The following is an 18,422-nucleotide window of genomic DNA, read 5'->3' on the forward strand; positions in this document are numbered from 1 at the left end:
CCGAAACACCTGCTTTTCCTACACTTTTATTTCATGGATCCAGGTGATCCTAGTCTGTGTATGTATTAGTTTCTCTTGAAATCAACATCCTGGTGAATTTTAGTTTTATTTCTTATCTATCTGGTCAGGTTTTTAATAGGCACATTTATTTCATTTCATTATACCACCAAAATGTTTCCATTTAATTGTTCTTATTCTTTCCATTTTTAAAAAAAATGTGGACAGAGCACTAGATTTGATAAATGGTACTGAAAGGGACCAGAAAATAATCAGAGAAATTAGAAGATTTGCCCAGAATGTCACACAAATTCAATTCCTATGGGTTCTATATGGCACTCAATATACTATATGTATTCACTTATTCACCTAACATGTTACTGAACAACCACTATGTGCCACGCACTCTTCTAGGAGCTGGGGACAGAGTGCCAAACAAAGCAGGTGAAGTTCCTGTCCTCATGGAGCCTACTTGTATTCATTCTAGTGAGGGAAAGACAGGCAAATAATTTTACAAATTGATAGGTATCAGGCAGGGATACAAGCTATGAAGAAAAATAAAGCTGGGTGAGAAAATGGATTTCCCAAGAAAAAAGAGCTTAACAGTTAACCATACCAATGATAACACCAAGTTGATTTAGATCCCTGACATACTTCTAGAAAGTGAATTTTATTACAACTTTCCTGAAAGTGAATTCTACCTACTTCAATATAAATTTCCAAAAGATAAGAAATATTTGCTTAGACTGTAAAAATATCTTTAACACTTAAGATCACATAACTGTATATCCCCTTCATAATGGTGGATTTTTTACAAAGTATAGACATTAACCAGGTGCAGACATCATCAAAATTGATATTTGGGAAGTAGATTATAGTATTCTTATCCTAAAATAGAAAAAAATTAGACTGATAAAATTGAGTCAATTTTATATTTTAAGTACTAAAAACTGAGACTTGATAAAATGTCAAAAAATTTACTGTAATATAAATCTATGTAAAATTAATGAATAAAATCAGAGTTGGGTCACAAATAACATTAACTTGTTAAATAATAACAGCTATCATTTATTGAGGACTTACTATGTGCTTGAAACTGTCATAATGAATTTGTACTTAACCTCTTAAGAATCCTATGAGGTAGATATTATCTTCATATTTCAGAGATGAGGAAACTGAGGCAAAAAGGTTAAAAAAGTGCCCAGTTGTACAGCTGGTAAGTCTTAGAGCTGGGATTCAAACCCAGGTGGTCAGGCTCCAGAATTTACAGTCTTAACTACTATTAGGTGGGTTATTGTGTATATACCTGGGAATACTCAGGTTCTCTTGAATTATCCTGGTCATTTCGAAATAATTTCACAGCTTTAAGGTATGTTTCCATTGACTTGAGTTTGGCTTTGTCAAAACCTAAAAAGATAATTAACAACAATAAAAATCCTTTCAGAAATTTTAAAATCTTCGGGGGTAACAATGCCAAATTTCAGTGATGAGCAAGAAACAAATATTATTTATTACTAAGCACTCAGAAAAGATTTCTTTACAAATTGATATTATTCTCAATAGTAAAAATTTTACCCTTCATGAAAACTCTTTATAAAATACATACCAGAACCCCCCTTTTAAAAGTTACTCAATCACAGACAAGATCAGAAATACTGAGCCAGTTATATAAAACTCACAAAAATATTGTTTCCAAGAGAAAAGCCAGTAACAAAATTCAACATAATAAATCACTAGCCACCATGAAAGATGAAATTCATTACTCTCCCTAAACAATAAGCAACATTAATATAACAGTCAAAATGAAAGAATAAAGTAAACGAAAGTTAAGAATAGTTTTACAGAGCAGGATAGAGACTTAACAAGATCTCCCAGAAATTAAAAGAACTTAGATGTTAACAATAAAGTTTCCAATTTAACATTCTGGTAGTTATCTGTAAGCTTGATGAGAAGTACATGGCAGATTATATTTGCCAATGATTGCCACAACAATATCTATCCCAAGTTATATGTTCTCTTACAATGTGACATTGACATTCATCCATCAAGAGGTAGAATCTACATTCATTCCCCTTAAACCTAAGCAATGTAATTTCTAGCCGGCTAGCTGGCTAACTGGCATGTACCCTCTCTCTCCCCAACGCCCCACACCCCTGCTCTCTCAGGTTACCAACCCTTGAAAAGCCACCATGTGAGAAAGCCCAGATTATATATTCAGAAACCATAAATAGGTGTTCTGGCTGACAGTCCCAGCTGAGTTCCCAGCTGAAGGCCAGCATTCACTGCCAGACATTCAAGTGAACAAACCTTCAGGACTCCTGGCCCTAGCTTTTAAGTCTTGCAGTTGAGGCTCCAGACATCGTGAAGCAGAGACAATATGTACCTGTATGAATTACTGACCCACTGAAACTATGCAGCAATAAATGATTATTGCTGTTTTAAGCCACTAAGTTTTAGGACAATTTGTTACACAGTGACAGATCATTATGACATTAATTCATATCAATATGTAAGGAATAAGGCATTTCTCTCTTGAACATTCTGCCACCCAAAATCCAGTTTAGAGAAAACTCTGTATTCTATGAGGACCATTCCTTCCAAGGTTCCAAAGGACCAGTCATCCATTTTGCCATTTGACTTATCATAATCTGCCCCCAAACTGAAGAATACTAGGATATATCTCCCCAATATACTTATGATGAGATTAGTAGTTCAGTAATTAATGATCTCTTAAAAAAAGAAGTGGATCAAAAAAAGAGACCCTGCTTTTTAAAGAATAGGGGCCTTATAAAACCAACACATTCTGGTTTTGCAAGTATTTTCTATATTAGTCAACAGAAGAGTGGTCAAAGTTCCTAGTTAATCAGGCTACAATAAGAATTTGGAAGCTGTAACCCTATACTGCTTTTCACAAAATTATGTGCTTATTCTTTAGATAGAGCACTGGTTCCCAAACTCTGTCTCGTGGCTCCTCTCTTCCTGGATGTAGAAGAGAACAGCGGTGAATGTGCGCAAGGCTGACTTCCATTAAATTGCAACCTCTGATCACTAACAGGGTGGAGGTATCCATTATTAATTATTGGGAAAACGTGAGGCAAAGATCAGCAGTTTGAATAACTCCTCTAAACTGCTGTAAATGGGTTATAGTGGACTAGGGTTTGAGGACACAACACTCTTTAAACACATCTCATGCAGTTTATTTCAAAGCTGTTTTAAAATAAGACAATTTCGTGAACATTAAATAACATGTACAAGGTAGTAATTTATTACACAATATTTCAGATAGACACATTGGAAATGTAACACATTTATCCTAGTGATCTTTTATCTTCTTACCTGTATGTTCTAAATGTTTTAATGTCACATTGTCAACAGGGAAAAAGCTGAGGATAGCACCATATTCTGGACACATGTTTGCTATTGTAGTTCGATCTACTATAGATAACTGTGAGACTCCACTTCCAAAAAACTCAACAAACTTTCCAGCCACTCCTACTTGTCTGAGGTGCTATATAAAGAGATACAAAGAAACACACACAAAATGAGCATGGATTTTCTGAAAACTATAAAATCTAATTTTTAATCCATTACTACTGACAGTGAAAGAGGTCCTCTGTTATTTTTATGAAACATCAACTCATTCTGGTTTTCCAGGTATTTTAAGGTAAAAAGTCAATAGAAGAGTGGTCAAATGTTACTATTAGGGTAGAAAAGGGCTTGAAAGTTCAAAATGGCTAAGATTCCCGTTTTAATGTCTCTGAAATCAGCGTATACCTTAGACTCTATGGTGTGTCTGTTAGCTGGCAGTCTTCTTTCTTTCTTAGCAGAACATAAAACAGTGGTGCTTCTAACCAATGATGGCATCTTAGATTTAGTGAAATACTAATATACTGATGAAACTGTATTTAAATTCAAAAAATTATATACCGCTATAAAAATTCTTCGAATTCCAACTACTGATCCAAATATTTACAGCATCACTAATTATAGGTAAATTTCTTTTTTTTTTTTAAGATATTTTGTTTTTGATGGGGACCATTTTTAAAGTCTTTATTGAATTTGTTACAATACTGCTTCTGTTTTATGTTTTTGGTTTTTTTGGCCACGATGCATGTAGGATCTTAGCTCCCTGACCAGGGATCGAACCCGCACCCCCTGCACTAGAAGGCGAAGCCTTAACCACTGGACCACCAGGGAAGTCCCCCTAGGTAAATTTCATTTTGATAGAATTTAACATGTGGCCTCAAACTTAATTCCTTCTAAAATCATTTTTATTACTCATTTTTAAGTAACCAAAACAGCTACCCACCTTCTCTCAATTGTAAAATGGTGTCAGAATGGTATAGAGGGACTGCTCAGCACAGTGACGATGTATGAAACAACATTCAACCTATGAATAACATTAAGCTCTAACATTTTATAAGTGCTAAGGATCACTTAATCCAAACGTTTTATAGATGCAGAAACTCAACCCTAAAAGAAAGATGTTTCCTAATTTTCACTGTTTTATTTTTGAGGATAAGAGCCATATAGATTAGATACAGCAAGCCAAATGCTGCTTTCCCCAAATTAATGAGGTACCACAATATACATTTTGAAAAACAATATATGATTAATCCTACAAAGATCATGAATAGAACAGGACCTCAAATGTGGGACAAAATAATCAAAAAGGTACACCTACATAATAAATTTAAAAGGTACACCTACATAATAAATTTAATTTTTGCATCAATAAGCCAAAATGTCAAAAGTATACACAGAACATTGTTAAGAAAAAATATAGCTGGAGGAATCTAAAAAGTACCATTAATTTTCAGGATGTGTGAAGGAAAAGAACTGATTTTTCTAAAATTATAATGGGATATCCCTTTTCCTGTAGGAATAATCCTTCAATTCTCTATTTAACTTCTTGATCTTTTGGTACCACACACTGAATCAATCATTCCTGCAAGATGTCAATTTTTTTCTAATTAGGGAAGAGGGATCAATACTAAATGGTGAGAGGGAGGCAATACCATTTACTTTCCCTGCGGAGTATTCTGAAAACCTTCAGACCAGTAACCAACAGAAAATGCTGAGACCCTGGGATCCAAATTGGAATTATTTGTGGAACATTTCCCAGGTTCATTCATTTAACGATATGGGACTTAATCATTAATCATTTTTGGTTTTTTTGTGGTACGCGGGCCTCTCACTGTTGTGGCCTCTCCCGTTGCGGAGCACAAGCTCCAGACGCGCAGGCTCAGCGGCCATGGCTCACGGGCCCAGCCGCTCCGCCAGCCTATATTTTTTAAAGTACTATCTAATACAGTAATAGTTTTCAGGGGACAAATGATTCAAATTTGTCAAATTAAAGGAGATGCAATTAGACATTTCCTAAATACGACTTTTTTTTTTTTAAATTCATGAAGGCAACAAACATTCACTGAGTCAATAAGGCATAATGGTTAAGAGAATGGACTTAAGAACCTGACTGCCTGGGTGGGAAACCTTGTTCTAAACTGACCATTCAGCCCTATGACCCTCTGGTTAAATCATTAAACCTTATTGTGTCTCAGTTTTCACAGAATTAAAATAAGGATGGCAATAGTAACAATCTCATAGGCTTGTAATGAGGAATAAATGAGTTAACATGTCAAGAGAACAATGACACAACAAATTGTTTTGTACTTACTAGTATAAAGGGTTAAATTTTGCTATTATTACTATGATGATAACTATGATGACATAGCTAATAACATCAGAGTGCTGAGGATGAGGTGATGAACCCAAATCCCTGCTCTTATGGGGCTCTTCTACTTAGAAAAAAAATCATGACCACTAATTTATACAGCTAGCAAAATTTTAACTTACCTTTGTAATGCCAAGAACAACATCTATGGATGTAACAAAAGGATTCGATGAGCCAGTTAATTCACATCCAACCACCTCTGGTAAAGTAAGAGAAGCTGGCAGACCAAGCATAACTGCTTCTGTTTCAATACCTCCAACCCCTAATGTAATAAAGACAGGTATATAAGTATAGCGCATTTAAAGATAATTTATCTTTGTAACATCTAAATCTCTAGGTGTTTCACGAGCTTGTCTTACATAGTACCTTGCACAGAATTACTATAATGCTATTACTGTAGATATGGAACTCAAGTCTTCTCAAAAAAATGACTCCACTCATATGGTTGGAAAAAACTGATTTTTACCTTTGTTTTAAATTCAGAAAACATTTAGTATCTATTATGCTAGATACTATGCTATGCTCAAGATACAGTATGAATAGAACCCAGCCCCTGTCAACCTCAAGCTCAGTCTAATGATAAAGACAAAAAGCCAACAATTATAGCACCCTATAAAAGAGTACATGCACTCTGCCAGAGGGAATAGCTGATGCAAAGCCATGAGGTGCAATAGCACAGCCCACTCAGGTAAATAAAAGATGTGTTTGGGTAAATGGCTAAAGAGGCAACAGGTTGTGATGGGCCCTATAAAAAACATGAAGAGGGGGCTTCCCTGGTGGCACAGCGGTTGAGTCCGCCTGCTGATGCAGGGGACACGGGTTTGTGCCCCGGTCCAAGAGGATCCCACATGCCGTGGAGCGGCTGGGCCCGTGAGCCATGGCCGCTGAGCCTGAGCGTCCGGAGCCTGTGCTCCGCAACGGGAGAGACCACAACAGTGAGAGGCCCGCGTACCGTGAAAAAAAAAAACCATGAAGAAATTTGGATTTACAAAGAATGCTAGGAGAAGCCACTGAAGGATTTTAAATAGGGGAGTAAGCACATCACCTTCACAGACATCATCATCATCATCACTAACCACTCCACAAATGGTAGTGCTGTGCTGGGCACGGTCCACATTTCTTTTCCTAAATTCTCTCTTATACCACACTGTCCACAAACACTTGAATTAAGATTTACTTTTGTTCCTGCTGTTATACGTGAAAAAACAGCCTCAAAGAGGCTATAAAGACCCTGCTATTTATGTTCTTTTATAAATTTCCTGACATCCTCTCCCCAAAAGAATTAAATATATTTAGTCATTTACTTACCCCACCCCAGAATCCCCAAACCATTCACCATGGTTATATGAGAATCTGTGCCAATGACACTGTCCGGAAAGAGGAGGTCCTTTTCTTCAAAAACCACTCTCGACAAACACTCTAAGTTTACTTGATGAGCCATTCCAGTTCCAGGAGGGATTACAGCCACATTCTTAAAAACTCTTGAACTCCACTATATTTTATTTAAATTTAAGAAATCCAACTGTTAGCATATATCTGAATTTGCCTCATAATCAACATATAAATAAATACTGACACTAAAAATATTTTACCAATGTTCATCATGGTCAAAGTTTACAGTACATAAAAACAAATACACAGATACTAAACCTAAATATATTCATTTTGCAGATTATTAAAACAAAATTAAGTCAAAGAAAAATGTTCCAATAGTCCAGATAAACAGTAGCTTTCAACCACATTCCAAGGATTCTCAGGGATGGGAAAAAGGGTAGGCCCAAGTAGAAGACCCTCCAAGCTCACGTGAATTAGAGCCACTGTTTTTAATATTTTGTTATACACTAGCGTTTCTGATTAAGATTTGAAGGAAAAAAAGTAAAAAAGGGTTCTACTGCTAGTGTTTAAAAACTTCTAAAGATATAAAAATCAAACCTTTCAATATTTCATAAACTCCTATTAAAAAATTTCCCCCCAGTCATTTATACCTTGAAAAATTGAAGCCTCTCTCGATTTCTGCCAAATTCTACTTCTTGATTTTTTAATACTGTTTCAGGTCTAAAAAGAAGAAGAACTGGCATTAAATATATGTATTACAGAAAAGACTTGCCTTGTTTCTAAGTCTACATATTTTAAAAATTCTGGGAATAGCAGTTTACTAGACTTCTCAGAATCAGTTATTTTCTTTTCAACAAGGAAGCTCTGCTTTAAGTAACACTAGAAAGCTACTGCAAGGACTTATTATTTAAGCCATGGTCCACACCAGTGTCCCAAACTGTACTTAACATGTATCACTGTGAGATTTGGCTAAAATATTAAAAGTAGCATGGTAACCTTTGTTGGATTTTCCACTGCTAGGAAAAAGAAGGGCTGTAGCTTAGTGAAATAAGCATGTACATCTCCACCCACTTAACTCTAGTACCAGTTAAACTAGGAGATACTTGTTGATTAACACAATGTAGCAATGACAAACTACTCAATATCACTTTATAGTTTAAAAAGAGCTTTTGGTAAAAATTTTAAATTCCAAGGATTCTCAGGCAAAATGGAAGGTTCTATTTTATAGAACCTTCCATCTCAGCCAAAATGGAAGGTTCTATTTTATATAAAGTAGCATTTTACTTTAAATGGATTATAAATCTATTTTACATGAATTATGTAAACTAAGAGATAAAAACAATTCACTGCCAAGCAGTAAACAGTGCCATTTTTAGGAAGCTATTTTTATCTAATGGATATTTAAAAAAAAATTATTTCTAACAGCTTTATTTCACTTGCCAGCTGGTGATTTAAGTGTTGACTAGAATATCAATATAATTTAAATTATACATGTCCTCCAGGGTCCAGATAATTATAGTTGTTTGTCAACTTTTTTAAAAAAACAAAGATTAATAATTCATTGCTGAGTGATCATTTGAAGCCATAGCACATCTTAATGAGATTTTTCTTAGGACCTCAGGGAACATAGCTTTCTAGAGCCACTCCAATTATCTTACCTTTTCACAGTATATATAGCTACAAAGTACCACACAAACATTTAGTAGCTCATAACCTGACTTCAAATCAGGCAGTGATTTCAAGTGCCAAATGTATGCTCTCAACGCTCTATCGCTCAATTTCTTGTTTGAGTCTATAATTAATACTTCACTGATGCACTGAAGCACATGAAAGAGTTACTATTTTCATACAACCAGGGACTATAACATATCTGATCTTAATACTTCATAATTTATAGTCAAAATTGAGGGGAAATGTTACACCAGATTGGATTTTTAGAAATAAAAACATACCATCTTAGCACTTCATAAAAAGATACCCAAGAAAATCAATGATTTTTTGAATCAATAAATCTTCCTTTTCAGGAAATTAAATTTCTAAATAAGAAGAGAAATTAATCTCAAAATTCAACATGTCCCTAACAATCAGAACAGCCAGGTAGGGAATAAGGAGTACTTACATAAATGTAAAACTGTCATGATTTGATGGCAAAGGACCCACAGATTATATTGAATTCTTAGAAAGGAAGAGCACCTGAGTTCACTTATAACCTGAGGCATTACAGCTACATTGAGCACAAAATTTAGAACTACCCAGAATTTGAAAGATCCAATTTAGGGACAAATGAACTAATATATTATTTGGTACTTACGATGAAATATGTGTTGATATTACTCTTAGCTAGCCTAAATCTTAAATGTGTTAAATTTTTTTTAATTTGAAAAAGTGTAAGTCATTTTTAACTCGTCTTTAAAAAACTTGACAGTCTAGTAAACAATGGGATAAACAATGTAACTCTCTTAAAATAAGACTTTGGAAACTTTATAGCATATAAAAATTCAAATTATAGAACTTTTTTTTATTTTGAAAAATTACGTATCAGGAAATTTAACCAATTCTTAAGAACGGGATTCTTTTCCAGGCAGGTTTACTACTTTCCATGATACTATATAGGAAATTGCTTATCTAAAAGGGCTCATTAAGTTTATAACATATGATAATGATAATATTCTTAACATAGAGGTCTCGATGCAATAAGAAAGAATAAGAAATCTCCTAATAGGAAAATAAAGCTAAAAATATAAATAGAGAGTTCATAAAAGAAATCTGAATGAATAATGAGCATGTGAATGGTATAAATTCACTAAAATAAAAATTTACATTTCAAGATAATTTTCTGTCTACATTAGTTACAAAAATTAAATATATAGAAAATTCTTAAGAAAAGTTTTCTTCAAAGGAACAGAAATAAATCATGGTATTTAGAGACTACCATTTTAATTAACTTTGCTTCTTTCAGTACAACAGGAAGCACAGTAAATATGAAGGCAATGTAATAGGAATCAGGAGGGGAAGGAGAATAAACGTTGATTTCCTTAACTGAAAAATAATCTGGTACTAATAAATATTTTTTAAAACATCTCATACTCAGGCACTGGTTGCAAATGAAAAGGACATAGAATGGGTGTATTTTCGATCTGCGAAGAAAATCTTCCTGAGTTTCGGCCTAGTTCTCCAGAATCACACGATCCTCGGCAGGTAGTCTGGCCTCTGCAGGGAAGCTTCTTAGGCTGCACTCTAAGTGGAGAAAGCTTTCCTGCTTTCTGTAAGTCACCACCTCCAGGATTTGGAGCATTCTGTATTGCACTATTGTTCCAAAAAAGGAAACAAAATAAAACCATTTAAAAGTTACAGAAATTTAGCTCTTCAAAAAGCACACAACAGCAATGCTATCTGGAAGTAACAACTGAATGTTATTCAAAGGTTAATATATCATTTATTTCAGGTTTCAAAAGCAAATCTCAGATTACCAAAAAAAAAAAAAAAAGTTGATTTATTTAAATTTATGGAGATTAAAAAAAATTGTGCCACTAAAATCATTTTCATATAGTAACTTTTGGCAAGTAGCAAAATAGATTTTTGGCAAGTAGCAAAATAGATTTTTTCTTCTAACAACTTAAAAGAAGTTCAGAGCCATCGTTTAATCTGGAGGGCAAAGGCTCTCACAGGTTTTAATAAATTGTAGCCTTATTCCATTACTCCAGGGAATGTAAAAAGAAAGCTGGCACATGAAAATAGAATCATGTCTTTTCTAGTTTGACTTTGGTCAAAATGACCTTTTAGATATAAGAAATTTATTTCAGTGGAAGGAAAATACAGCTGTAGTAAGCTCAGTGTTTTCAATCACCCATTTAGACATTAAAGGCTCACATCTTTAAATTCTCTCTGGAAGCTAAAAAACAAAAAGGAAATGAAGGCTTAATTCAGATATTCATTCCAAAAAGCAGGTTCTAGGCTTACACATATCTATAAAAAATGGCAGCAGAAATATACAAACATGAAAATCAGTTTAAATTTAGACTGAGTTAAAAAGAAAATTCACCAATACATAAAGTTTTCACCAGTTTTTTCTTGTATATTAGTCAATACTAACTGTAGCAAACTTTACTCTGGCACAAATTATCTCTATTCCCTTTCTTCTATACCACACACTCCCAGTGGACTGGCTGCCAGTCAACGTGCGTGGCTGTCTTTATAAATATGTGTATTAAAGTACCATTTGTTGAAGTCAATTTGTAAAGAATGATCAACCGTGAGATCTGTCGGACAGGCAGGATGGACTTTCTTAGGGTCACCTCCAAGAGTTTTCACTGCCTCCCTCATAGCAGCAAAATCCACCATTGCCGGTATTCCACTAAAAAATAAAGAATGATCAACTTCTAATTCTTCTTTTACATTTCCTCAAATGATCAATATGCATTTTTAAATTTAAAAAGTATCCGTTTTTAAGGTGCGTTCATGTTTGATAATGTACAGGTTATCCAAAGTTAGATGTATCCTGGTTTAATGAGAATTAATATTAAATATTATCTGAGAATTTGAGGGCTCAAAGGTAGATGTGCCAAAAATACAACAGATGATTTTTAGAGGCATAAGAGAACTTCAAGGGAACTGCCTATGGAATTCTTTCTCTTGCCTTAAATTTTAATATACCCCTCCCTTTTCCCCAGCTCCAGCCCCTTCACTCCCAGCGCCTTCTTGTCTCCAAAGTTATCCACTAAATATATGTATATAGATATAGATGGATCTATATCTATATATCTATATCTACATATATATCTCCAGCCAACTATATAAGAAGCATTTACCAAATGCCTTCAATGTGCTAGACACCAATGGTATAAGACCAAATAAGGGAGAGTAACTGTTCTCAAGGAATTTGTAGGGAAGATAAAGCAGCAATTATAGAACAGTATCATAAGTAGTACAGTAGCAGCATATACAGGGTACACAGAGCAGTAGCTTACAAACCTGATTTAGGTGGGTGGGTGAAGGGGATGTTCTTATTTGTCTAGCTAACTCCTACACCTCCTTCAAAACTCAGCTAAAGGTTAATTCTTCCAATAAGTAAGCCCTGGACACACAGATTAGGTAGAATCTTTCAAGCTATGGTAAAGACTTTATTGTAAGTGTAATGGAAGCCAACTGGAGAATAGGGGAATGATATGACCTTGATTAACATCTTTTAACCAAGTCACTTCACCTACTGTGAAAAGACAAGACTATATATTCCAAGTATGGAAGCAGGGATACCAGTTAACAGATTATTATAGTGAAAGTCCAGGTAAGTGAGAATGGGGCTAGAATCAGGATGACTGTGGTGGAGATGGTAAGAAGTATTTGGATTCAGGATATGTATATTTCAAAGGTAGAGTTGACAGAACCTGCTGATAGACTGGATTATGTACAAAGGACAGGAACCAGGGTTAACTCCTAGATTTTTGCTCTAAACCAACTGGAGACTATAGCGCCATTCAATGACAGAAAAAAACTTGGAAAGAATACATGATGGAGGCTGAGCAATGAAGTTTTGGATATGTTAAGACAGAGAAGCCTATTGGCTATGTGGAGATGACAAGTAGGCAGTTAGATAAAAGTAGTTTTTAAATAAATGGTACCAAAAAAAAGTGCCTAATTTTTAAGAAATAGCTTCAGTTTAGAAAAAGCAACTTTTTAAATTTATAAACTAATCTTCACAATTAAAAAACAAGAGAGCCATCAGGGAGTCTGAATTTTAAAAAGCCAACACTCTGAAAATTTATCATGAAAAATAAACCTATCACTCACGTAAAATCTTGAAGAAGAACACGGGCAGGGAAAAAGGGCACTTCAACATTGCTTTGTTTGGTTTTCCAGTCTAAAATGTTCATAACATCTTCCCTTTTCATTAAAAAGCCATCACAATTTCGCACAGCAGCTTCCAACAGGACCCGTATTGAGTAAGGCAGAACATCTGATTCAAGAGAAAATATTACTATTAATAAGGGAATAATCATAACTACATATTGTAAAAATTACAATAGCAAAATGATAAAGACACAGATGCTTTGTTTTCTCAATTAAAAAAATTTTAGTCAGTAAGAAACAAGGATTTGCTGTATAGCACAGGGAATTATATTCAATATCTTGTAATAACCTATAATGGAATATAATCTGAAAAAAATATATATAACTGAATCACTTTGTGTACACCTGAAACAAAATATTGTAAATTAACTATATTTCAATATAAAAAAAATTTTTACTCTAGTAAACTGGGAGTGAAACACCATTCTTGTTAATACCAGGCTTTCTATAAATTTGACTTTCCTGTATGTAAGCTGAGGCCCTGAAAAAGCAGAGATAAAACCTTCACCTAAACTTTAATAGAATAAATGAAAAATTAATTAACTAATTAATTTTAAAAAACTTCACACAACAGCTGTACTGACTTGGGCATATGAGACTGACAAGTACTTAACATTCAGGGAAAACAGAAAAACTGAAAAGCACAGATAATTAGAATTAAATACAATAATGAAAACATCCAATTATGGCAAAAAATGTTTAAACTGTGTAAAAGTTTGTAATAAATTTAAAGGATTTCCATCAAAAATAGTTAAGGTTTAAAAATAAACCAGGGTGGGCTTCCCTGGTGGCGCAGTGGTTGAGAGTCCGCCTGCCGATGCAGGGGACGCGTGTTCGTGCCCTGATCTGGGAGGATCCCACGTGCCGCGGAGCGGCTGGGCCCGTGAGCCATGGCCGCTGGGCCTGCGCGTCCGGAGCCTGTGCTTCGCAACGGGAGAGGCCACAACAGTGAGAGGCCTGCATACAGCAAAAAAAATAATAAAATAAATAAATAAATAAACCAGGGTGCTTAGGTGAATAAAATTCATTTCATGAAAATTGTCATTAACTCTTGATTACCAGTTTAAAGAGAGAAATAGATTTCAATATTTAAAAATTTTTTGATCCTATTAAATTCTCACACTGGATTTTGCCACAAAGAAGTATTTCCTTAGGACTTAAATGGAAGACTAAATCAGTATGAAATTAGCTAAGTCATGGTAACCTACATAATAGATTACTAGGCAGCTGTTGAAAGGAATGATGATCTCTGCATGCTGACAAGAAGTGATCTCCAGGGCTTTCCTGGTGGCTCAGTGGTTAAGAACCTGCCTGCCAACACAGGGGACACGGGTTTGAGCCCTGGTCCAGGAAGATCCCACATGCCGCGGAGCAACTAAGCTCATGTGCCACAACTGCTGAAGCCCGCACATCTAGAGCCTGTGCTCCATAGCAAGAGAAGCCCGCGCACTGCAACCGAGAGTAGCCCCTGCTCACCGCAACTAGAGAAAGCCCACGCCCAGCAATGAAGACCCAATGCAGCCAAAAAATATAATAAATAAATAAAATAAAAAAGAAGTCATCTCCAGACTGTACCATTAAGAGAAAAAGCAATGCAAAACAATGTTTATAGTATATACCTTTACAGTAAGAAAGGGAGTAAAACAAAATATGTATAAGAATATGTATTATTATATATTAAACTAAAAACTATAATTTAAAATATATTTAATATATAATAATATATACTCCCCCCAGAAAGAACAATGAAAGGATAAAATAAAAAACTTAATATATACATGGTTGTATCTCCCTACCAGGATATATATTAAGGGCAAAAAGATCCACAAAGAAAACAAATTATGTTCAGTCATTAGTACTGATATTGTAGTTTTGAAATTGTCATATATACAATGAGAAGAAGGCAAAAAGTACTTTTGTTACTATGGTTGGGAACCAAGATTTAAGAGTAATGACGTACAAGTATAAAATCAGAGTAGCTAAGTTTAAAAAAAAACTTACACTTCAATAGGTATCATCAGTACAAACTCATGATTTTTCTCTTTCTAAAAAATATGTACATATTTCCTATCTCTGATCAGTGAAAATGCCTAAAATGATGACAATGCAATAGTACTGAACCACTAGCAACTCAGGTTGCTGTTTCTAAATACTATTTCCCATTTTTAAAAAAAACAGAGTACCTTGGAGAAATGGTTAGTTCCGTATTTGGGGAAGGATATGCACAAAATGAGCCTGGAACATCCTGTGTCAGAAACCAAAGAAGTTATCAAAGACTAATGGGGACACTAATGGATCAATCTGAGCAACAAAATGAATAATGACTGTAATACACTAAAATATATCAAATATATAAATAGCCCTGAGTTCATAATGACTCTTTTGCTACAGAAACTCCTTACTCTGAAAACTGACAAATAAAGGGGGGAAAATCAATCATTAATCTTGTCTTTCCTGATTTCAAGTGACAAAACAGTAAAGAGGAGAAAGTTCCTCATAACAGCAGAATTACAGCTAATAAATGTAGGGCAGTGATATAATTAGAAAAATCACCAATGTGCAGCACCTAATGAAATAATGGATCTGTACAATGATCATAAGTGGATGCTAAAATCCTGAGGTGATATATGAATGGGGAACTTATAATGGATGGATCAAGCTGAGAACAACTATACCCAACTCAGCATCACCAAAAGTAGGACATTATAGATATTATTTGCCTCCTGATGAAATAGGAAATATAAGCTGGGAGATGTTCTTTCCAAAAATACATACATACATACATAAACCTGAATCTAATCAAACATCCAGCTCTAACTTCTAGTTAACAAGAAATATGGGGGATAGTACAACAATAAAATAAAACCATGAAGAAGCAATCAAATCCAGAATGTAGTACATTCTACAGAACAAAGAACCTGATTTCTTCAACATAAAAATGGCATGGAAAAAGGAGAGAGGATGAATATTATAGATTAAAAGAGATTTAAGAGACATAAAGACCAAATGCTACATGTGGATCCTATTTGGATACCGTGTGAACAAACCAACTGAATAAATGTATTTTTGAGACAACCAGAGAAATCTGAACTTGGACTGGGTTTTAGATCATATTAAGGAGTTACTGTTAATTTCATTAGTTATAAGAAGTCCTTTCGTACATCAGAGATGTATACTGGAGTACATTTACAGATTTAAAAAAAGGTGGAATATTTGAAACAAAAGATTGACAAAATGTTGATAACTAGCTGACAAATACATGGTGGGTTATTATACTATTCTCTCCCTACTTTTATGCTTGAAAATTTTCACACACACAAATTGAAGATTAATGAAGTTGTAAGTAAAGAGGATAAAGGACTACATAATCAGAAATACTAGATTCAAAGCCAGTATTTGCTATTTACAATAGGTATGACCTTTGGAAAGCAACTCAAGTTGATGCATTTTCCATTTAAAATGGGAATGCCAGCTACCTAACATATGTGAAGAATATCTTACCTCAGCATCTATCTAGTACATGTAAAACCCTCAAACAAACATATTATGACAAACAGTAGGTACTTAACAAATATTAGTTTCCATTCTTACCTCAATGAGAAACATAATGAAGCCCCCCAAACCAAGAGGAATTACAGGGGGGACATTTTTTTTTAACAGAACATTTGGAAATGATGAGAAGTAAAATATTATCCCAGAAGCAAACACAAAATTAACTTTGGTTAATTATTCTGGAAAAACAATCTCAGGAATATTTTTTGTTTTAAATATCTTTATAAAAAGCATTTTGTCAGATTTCTAGTAAAATATGGTAAAATAAACACCAATAATTGTCTCCACTCTCTCCTGCAACCCACTAAGATAATAGTAAAGAAATGAAAAAATTATAAACTCACAAGGACAAAGAAAGAAACAGAGAGAAGCAAAACTAACAAAATTTTGGAAAATAGTCCTTGGTTGACTGGTAATGGACTGAGCAGAATAGAGAAAGCTGAAAGTAAATGTCTACATAGGGGAAAGGCAATCAGAAACAAAGACTAGGAATCAGGATAGCCTGCAATTTCTTAAGAGGAGTGTAAGAAACTAGAAGGCAATGTAACAATGCCTTCAGAATTCCAAGAGAATTTCCAACCTAGAAATCTGTGAACAGCTAAACTATCAATTAATCAGGCAACGTCTCAAAAATTTACTTCTCAGGCACCCTTTCTTAGGAAGCTACTGGGATATGTTCTACAAAACAAGGAATGAAGTGGAAAATAAAAAAATCATCATATCTAGGAAATAGTCTCTGACACAGGAAAGCGCAGAGACTCTTCTAGGGCAACACCGTGTAAGCCACAGTGCAATCGAAGATGGGAGTCCAGATGGTATGCTGCTAAGAGAAGGGGAAAAAATTAAGTGATAGATTACCTGATTATACCAGAAGGAGTTTAGTTCTTTTGGAGAGTTTGGAGATGAAGTATTGATAAAGACATAGAAAACTAAGCAAACAAAAAAAGACAGTCATTGATTCCAGGAAAAAAAAACAAAGTTGTAAGAGAAACGAGATGCAATCATCATTTACTACATGGATTGGCTGAGAATATTTACAGTCATAATATAAGCACTGAACATTGATTTAACCAAAAATTATAACTATATTAGGAAGAGGTACATGGGATATATGTAGGGGAGAAGAAAAGTGCCAAATTCTCATTTTCCATAGTAAAAAGTAAAGTCTAAAATTGAAAAATCAAGAAACAGCTCTATAAGCAAGGCTATTTAATAATACGGAGGACATTACCAAAACAAATAGCCAAAAGAATTAAAAATAAGTATTCTCTGCAGAGTAGAAATTTGGGCCAGGGTTATTTACTCTTTTGGTTATAATTTAGTGGTCTGTTTTTTAACTCTATCATTTGAAAATTTATATTAAATTAAAAGGCAGTATCAGATAAGAATGTGCTAAGAAAAAAAGAATCACAAATGTTAACTGGACATTTTGTCACTAAGGAGCACTAACTTGCAGCTTTGTCTAATTTCAGAATAACTACTAGAGGCCTACAGCAAGGGAAGATGCAAATAAACACCCTCTCCCCCAAACAAAAACAACTTATTTCTTATTTCTCTCTGTGGTAGCCAGCCTCCAAGATGATACCAGTAATCTTCACCTCCTGGCATTCACATGCTCTCACATAACCTACACTGAAGATCAGCTGTTTGTATGACCAAGAGTATGGCAGAGATGACAGTGGGGGACTTTCTTCCTCTCTCTCTCTCTTTCTTTCATTGAAGTATAGTTGATTTACACTGTTGTGTGAGTTTCCAGTATACAGCAAAGTGACTCAGATATAGATATATAGATGTATTTCTTATTACAAGATATTGAATCTAGCTCCCTGTGCTATATAGTAGGTGCTTGTTGTTTATCTATTTTATATATAGTAGTACATATCTGCTAATCCCAAACTCCTAATTTATCCCTCTCCCCTGCCCTTTCCCCAATGGTAACCATAAGTTTGTTTTCTAT

General features: G+C 34.5%; 1 protein-coding gene across 1 annotated transcript in view; it reads right to left on the reverse strand.

Annotated features, from left to right (window-relative positions):
- IREB2 (iron responsive element binding protein 2) overlaps positions 1–18,422 on the reverse strand; it is a 46,683-nt gene that overhangs the window by 14,369 nt on the left and 13,892 nt on the right. Inside the window, exons 3-10 of the mRNA XM_007471849.1 lie at positions 12,854–13,019; positions 11,283–11,420; positions 10,154–10,372; positions 7,717–7,786; positions 7,040–7,223; positions 5,854–5,993; positions 3,334–3,505; positions 1,304–1,404 (exon numbers count right to left, since the gene is read on the reverse strand). Coding sequence (XP_007471911.1) covers positions 1,304–1,404; positions 3,334–3,505; positions 5,854–5,993; positions 7,040–7,223; positions 7,717–7,786; positions 10,154–10,372; positions 11,283–11,420; positions 12,854–13,019 — 1,190 coding nt within the window. The remainder of the gene's footprint in view (positions 1–1,303; positions 1,405–3,333; positions 3,506–5,853; positions 5,994–7,039; positions 7,224–7,716; positions 7,787–10,153; positions 10,373–11,282; positions 11,421–12,853; positions 13,020–18,422) is intronic.

This window comes from Lipotes vexillifer, unplaced genomic scaffold, assembly GCF_000442215.2.
Source record: "Lipotes vexillifer unplaced genomic scaffold, Lipotes_vexillifer_v1.1 scaffold334, whole genome shotgun sequence".
Lineage (NCBI taxonomy): Eukaryota > Metazoa > Chordata > Mammalia > Artiodactyla > Lipotidae > Lipotes > Lipotes vexillifer.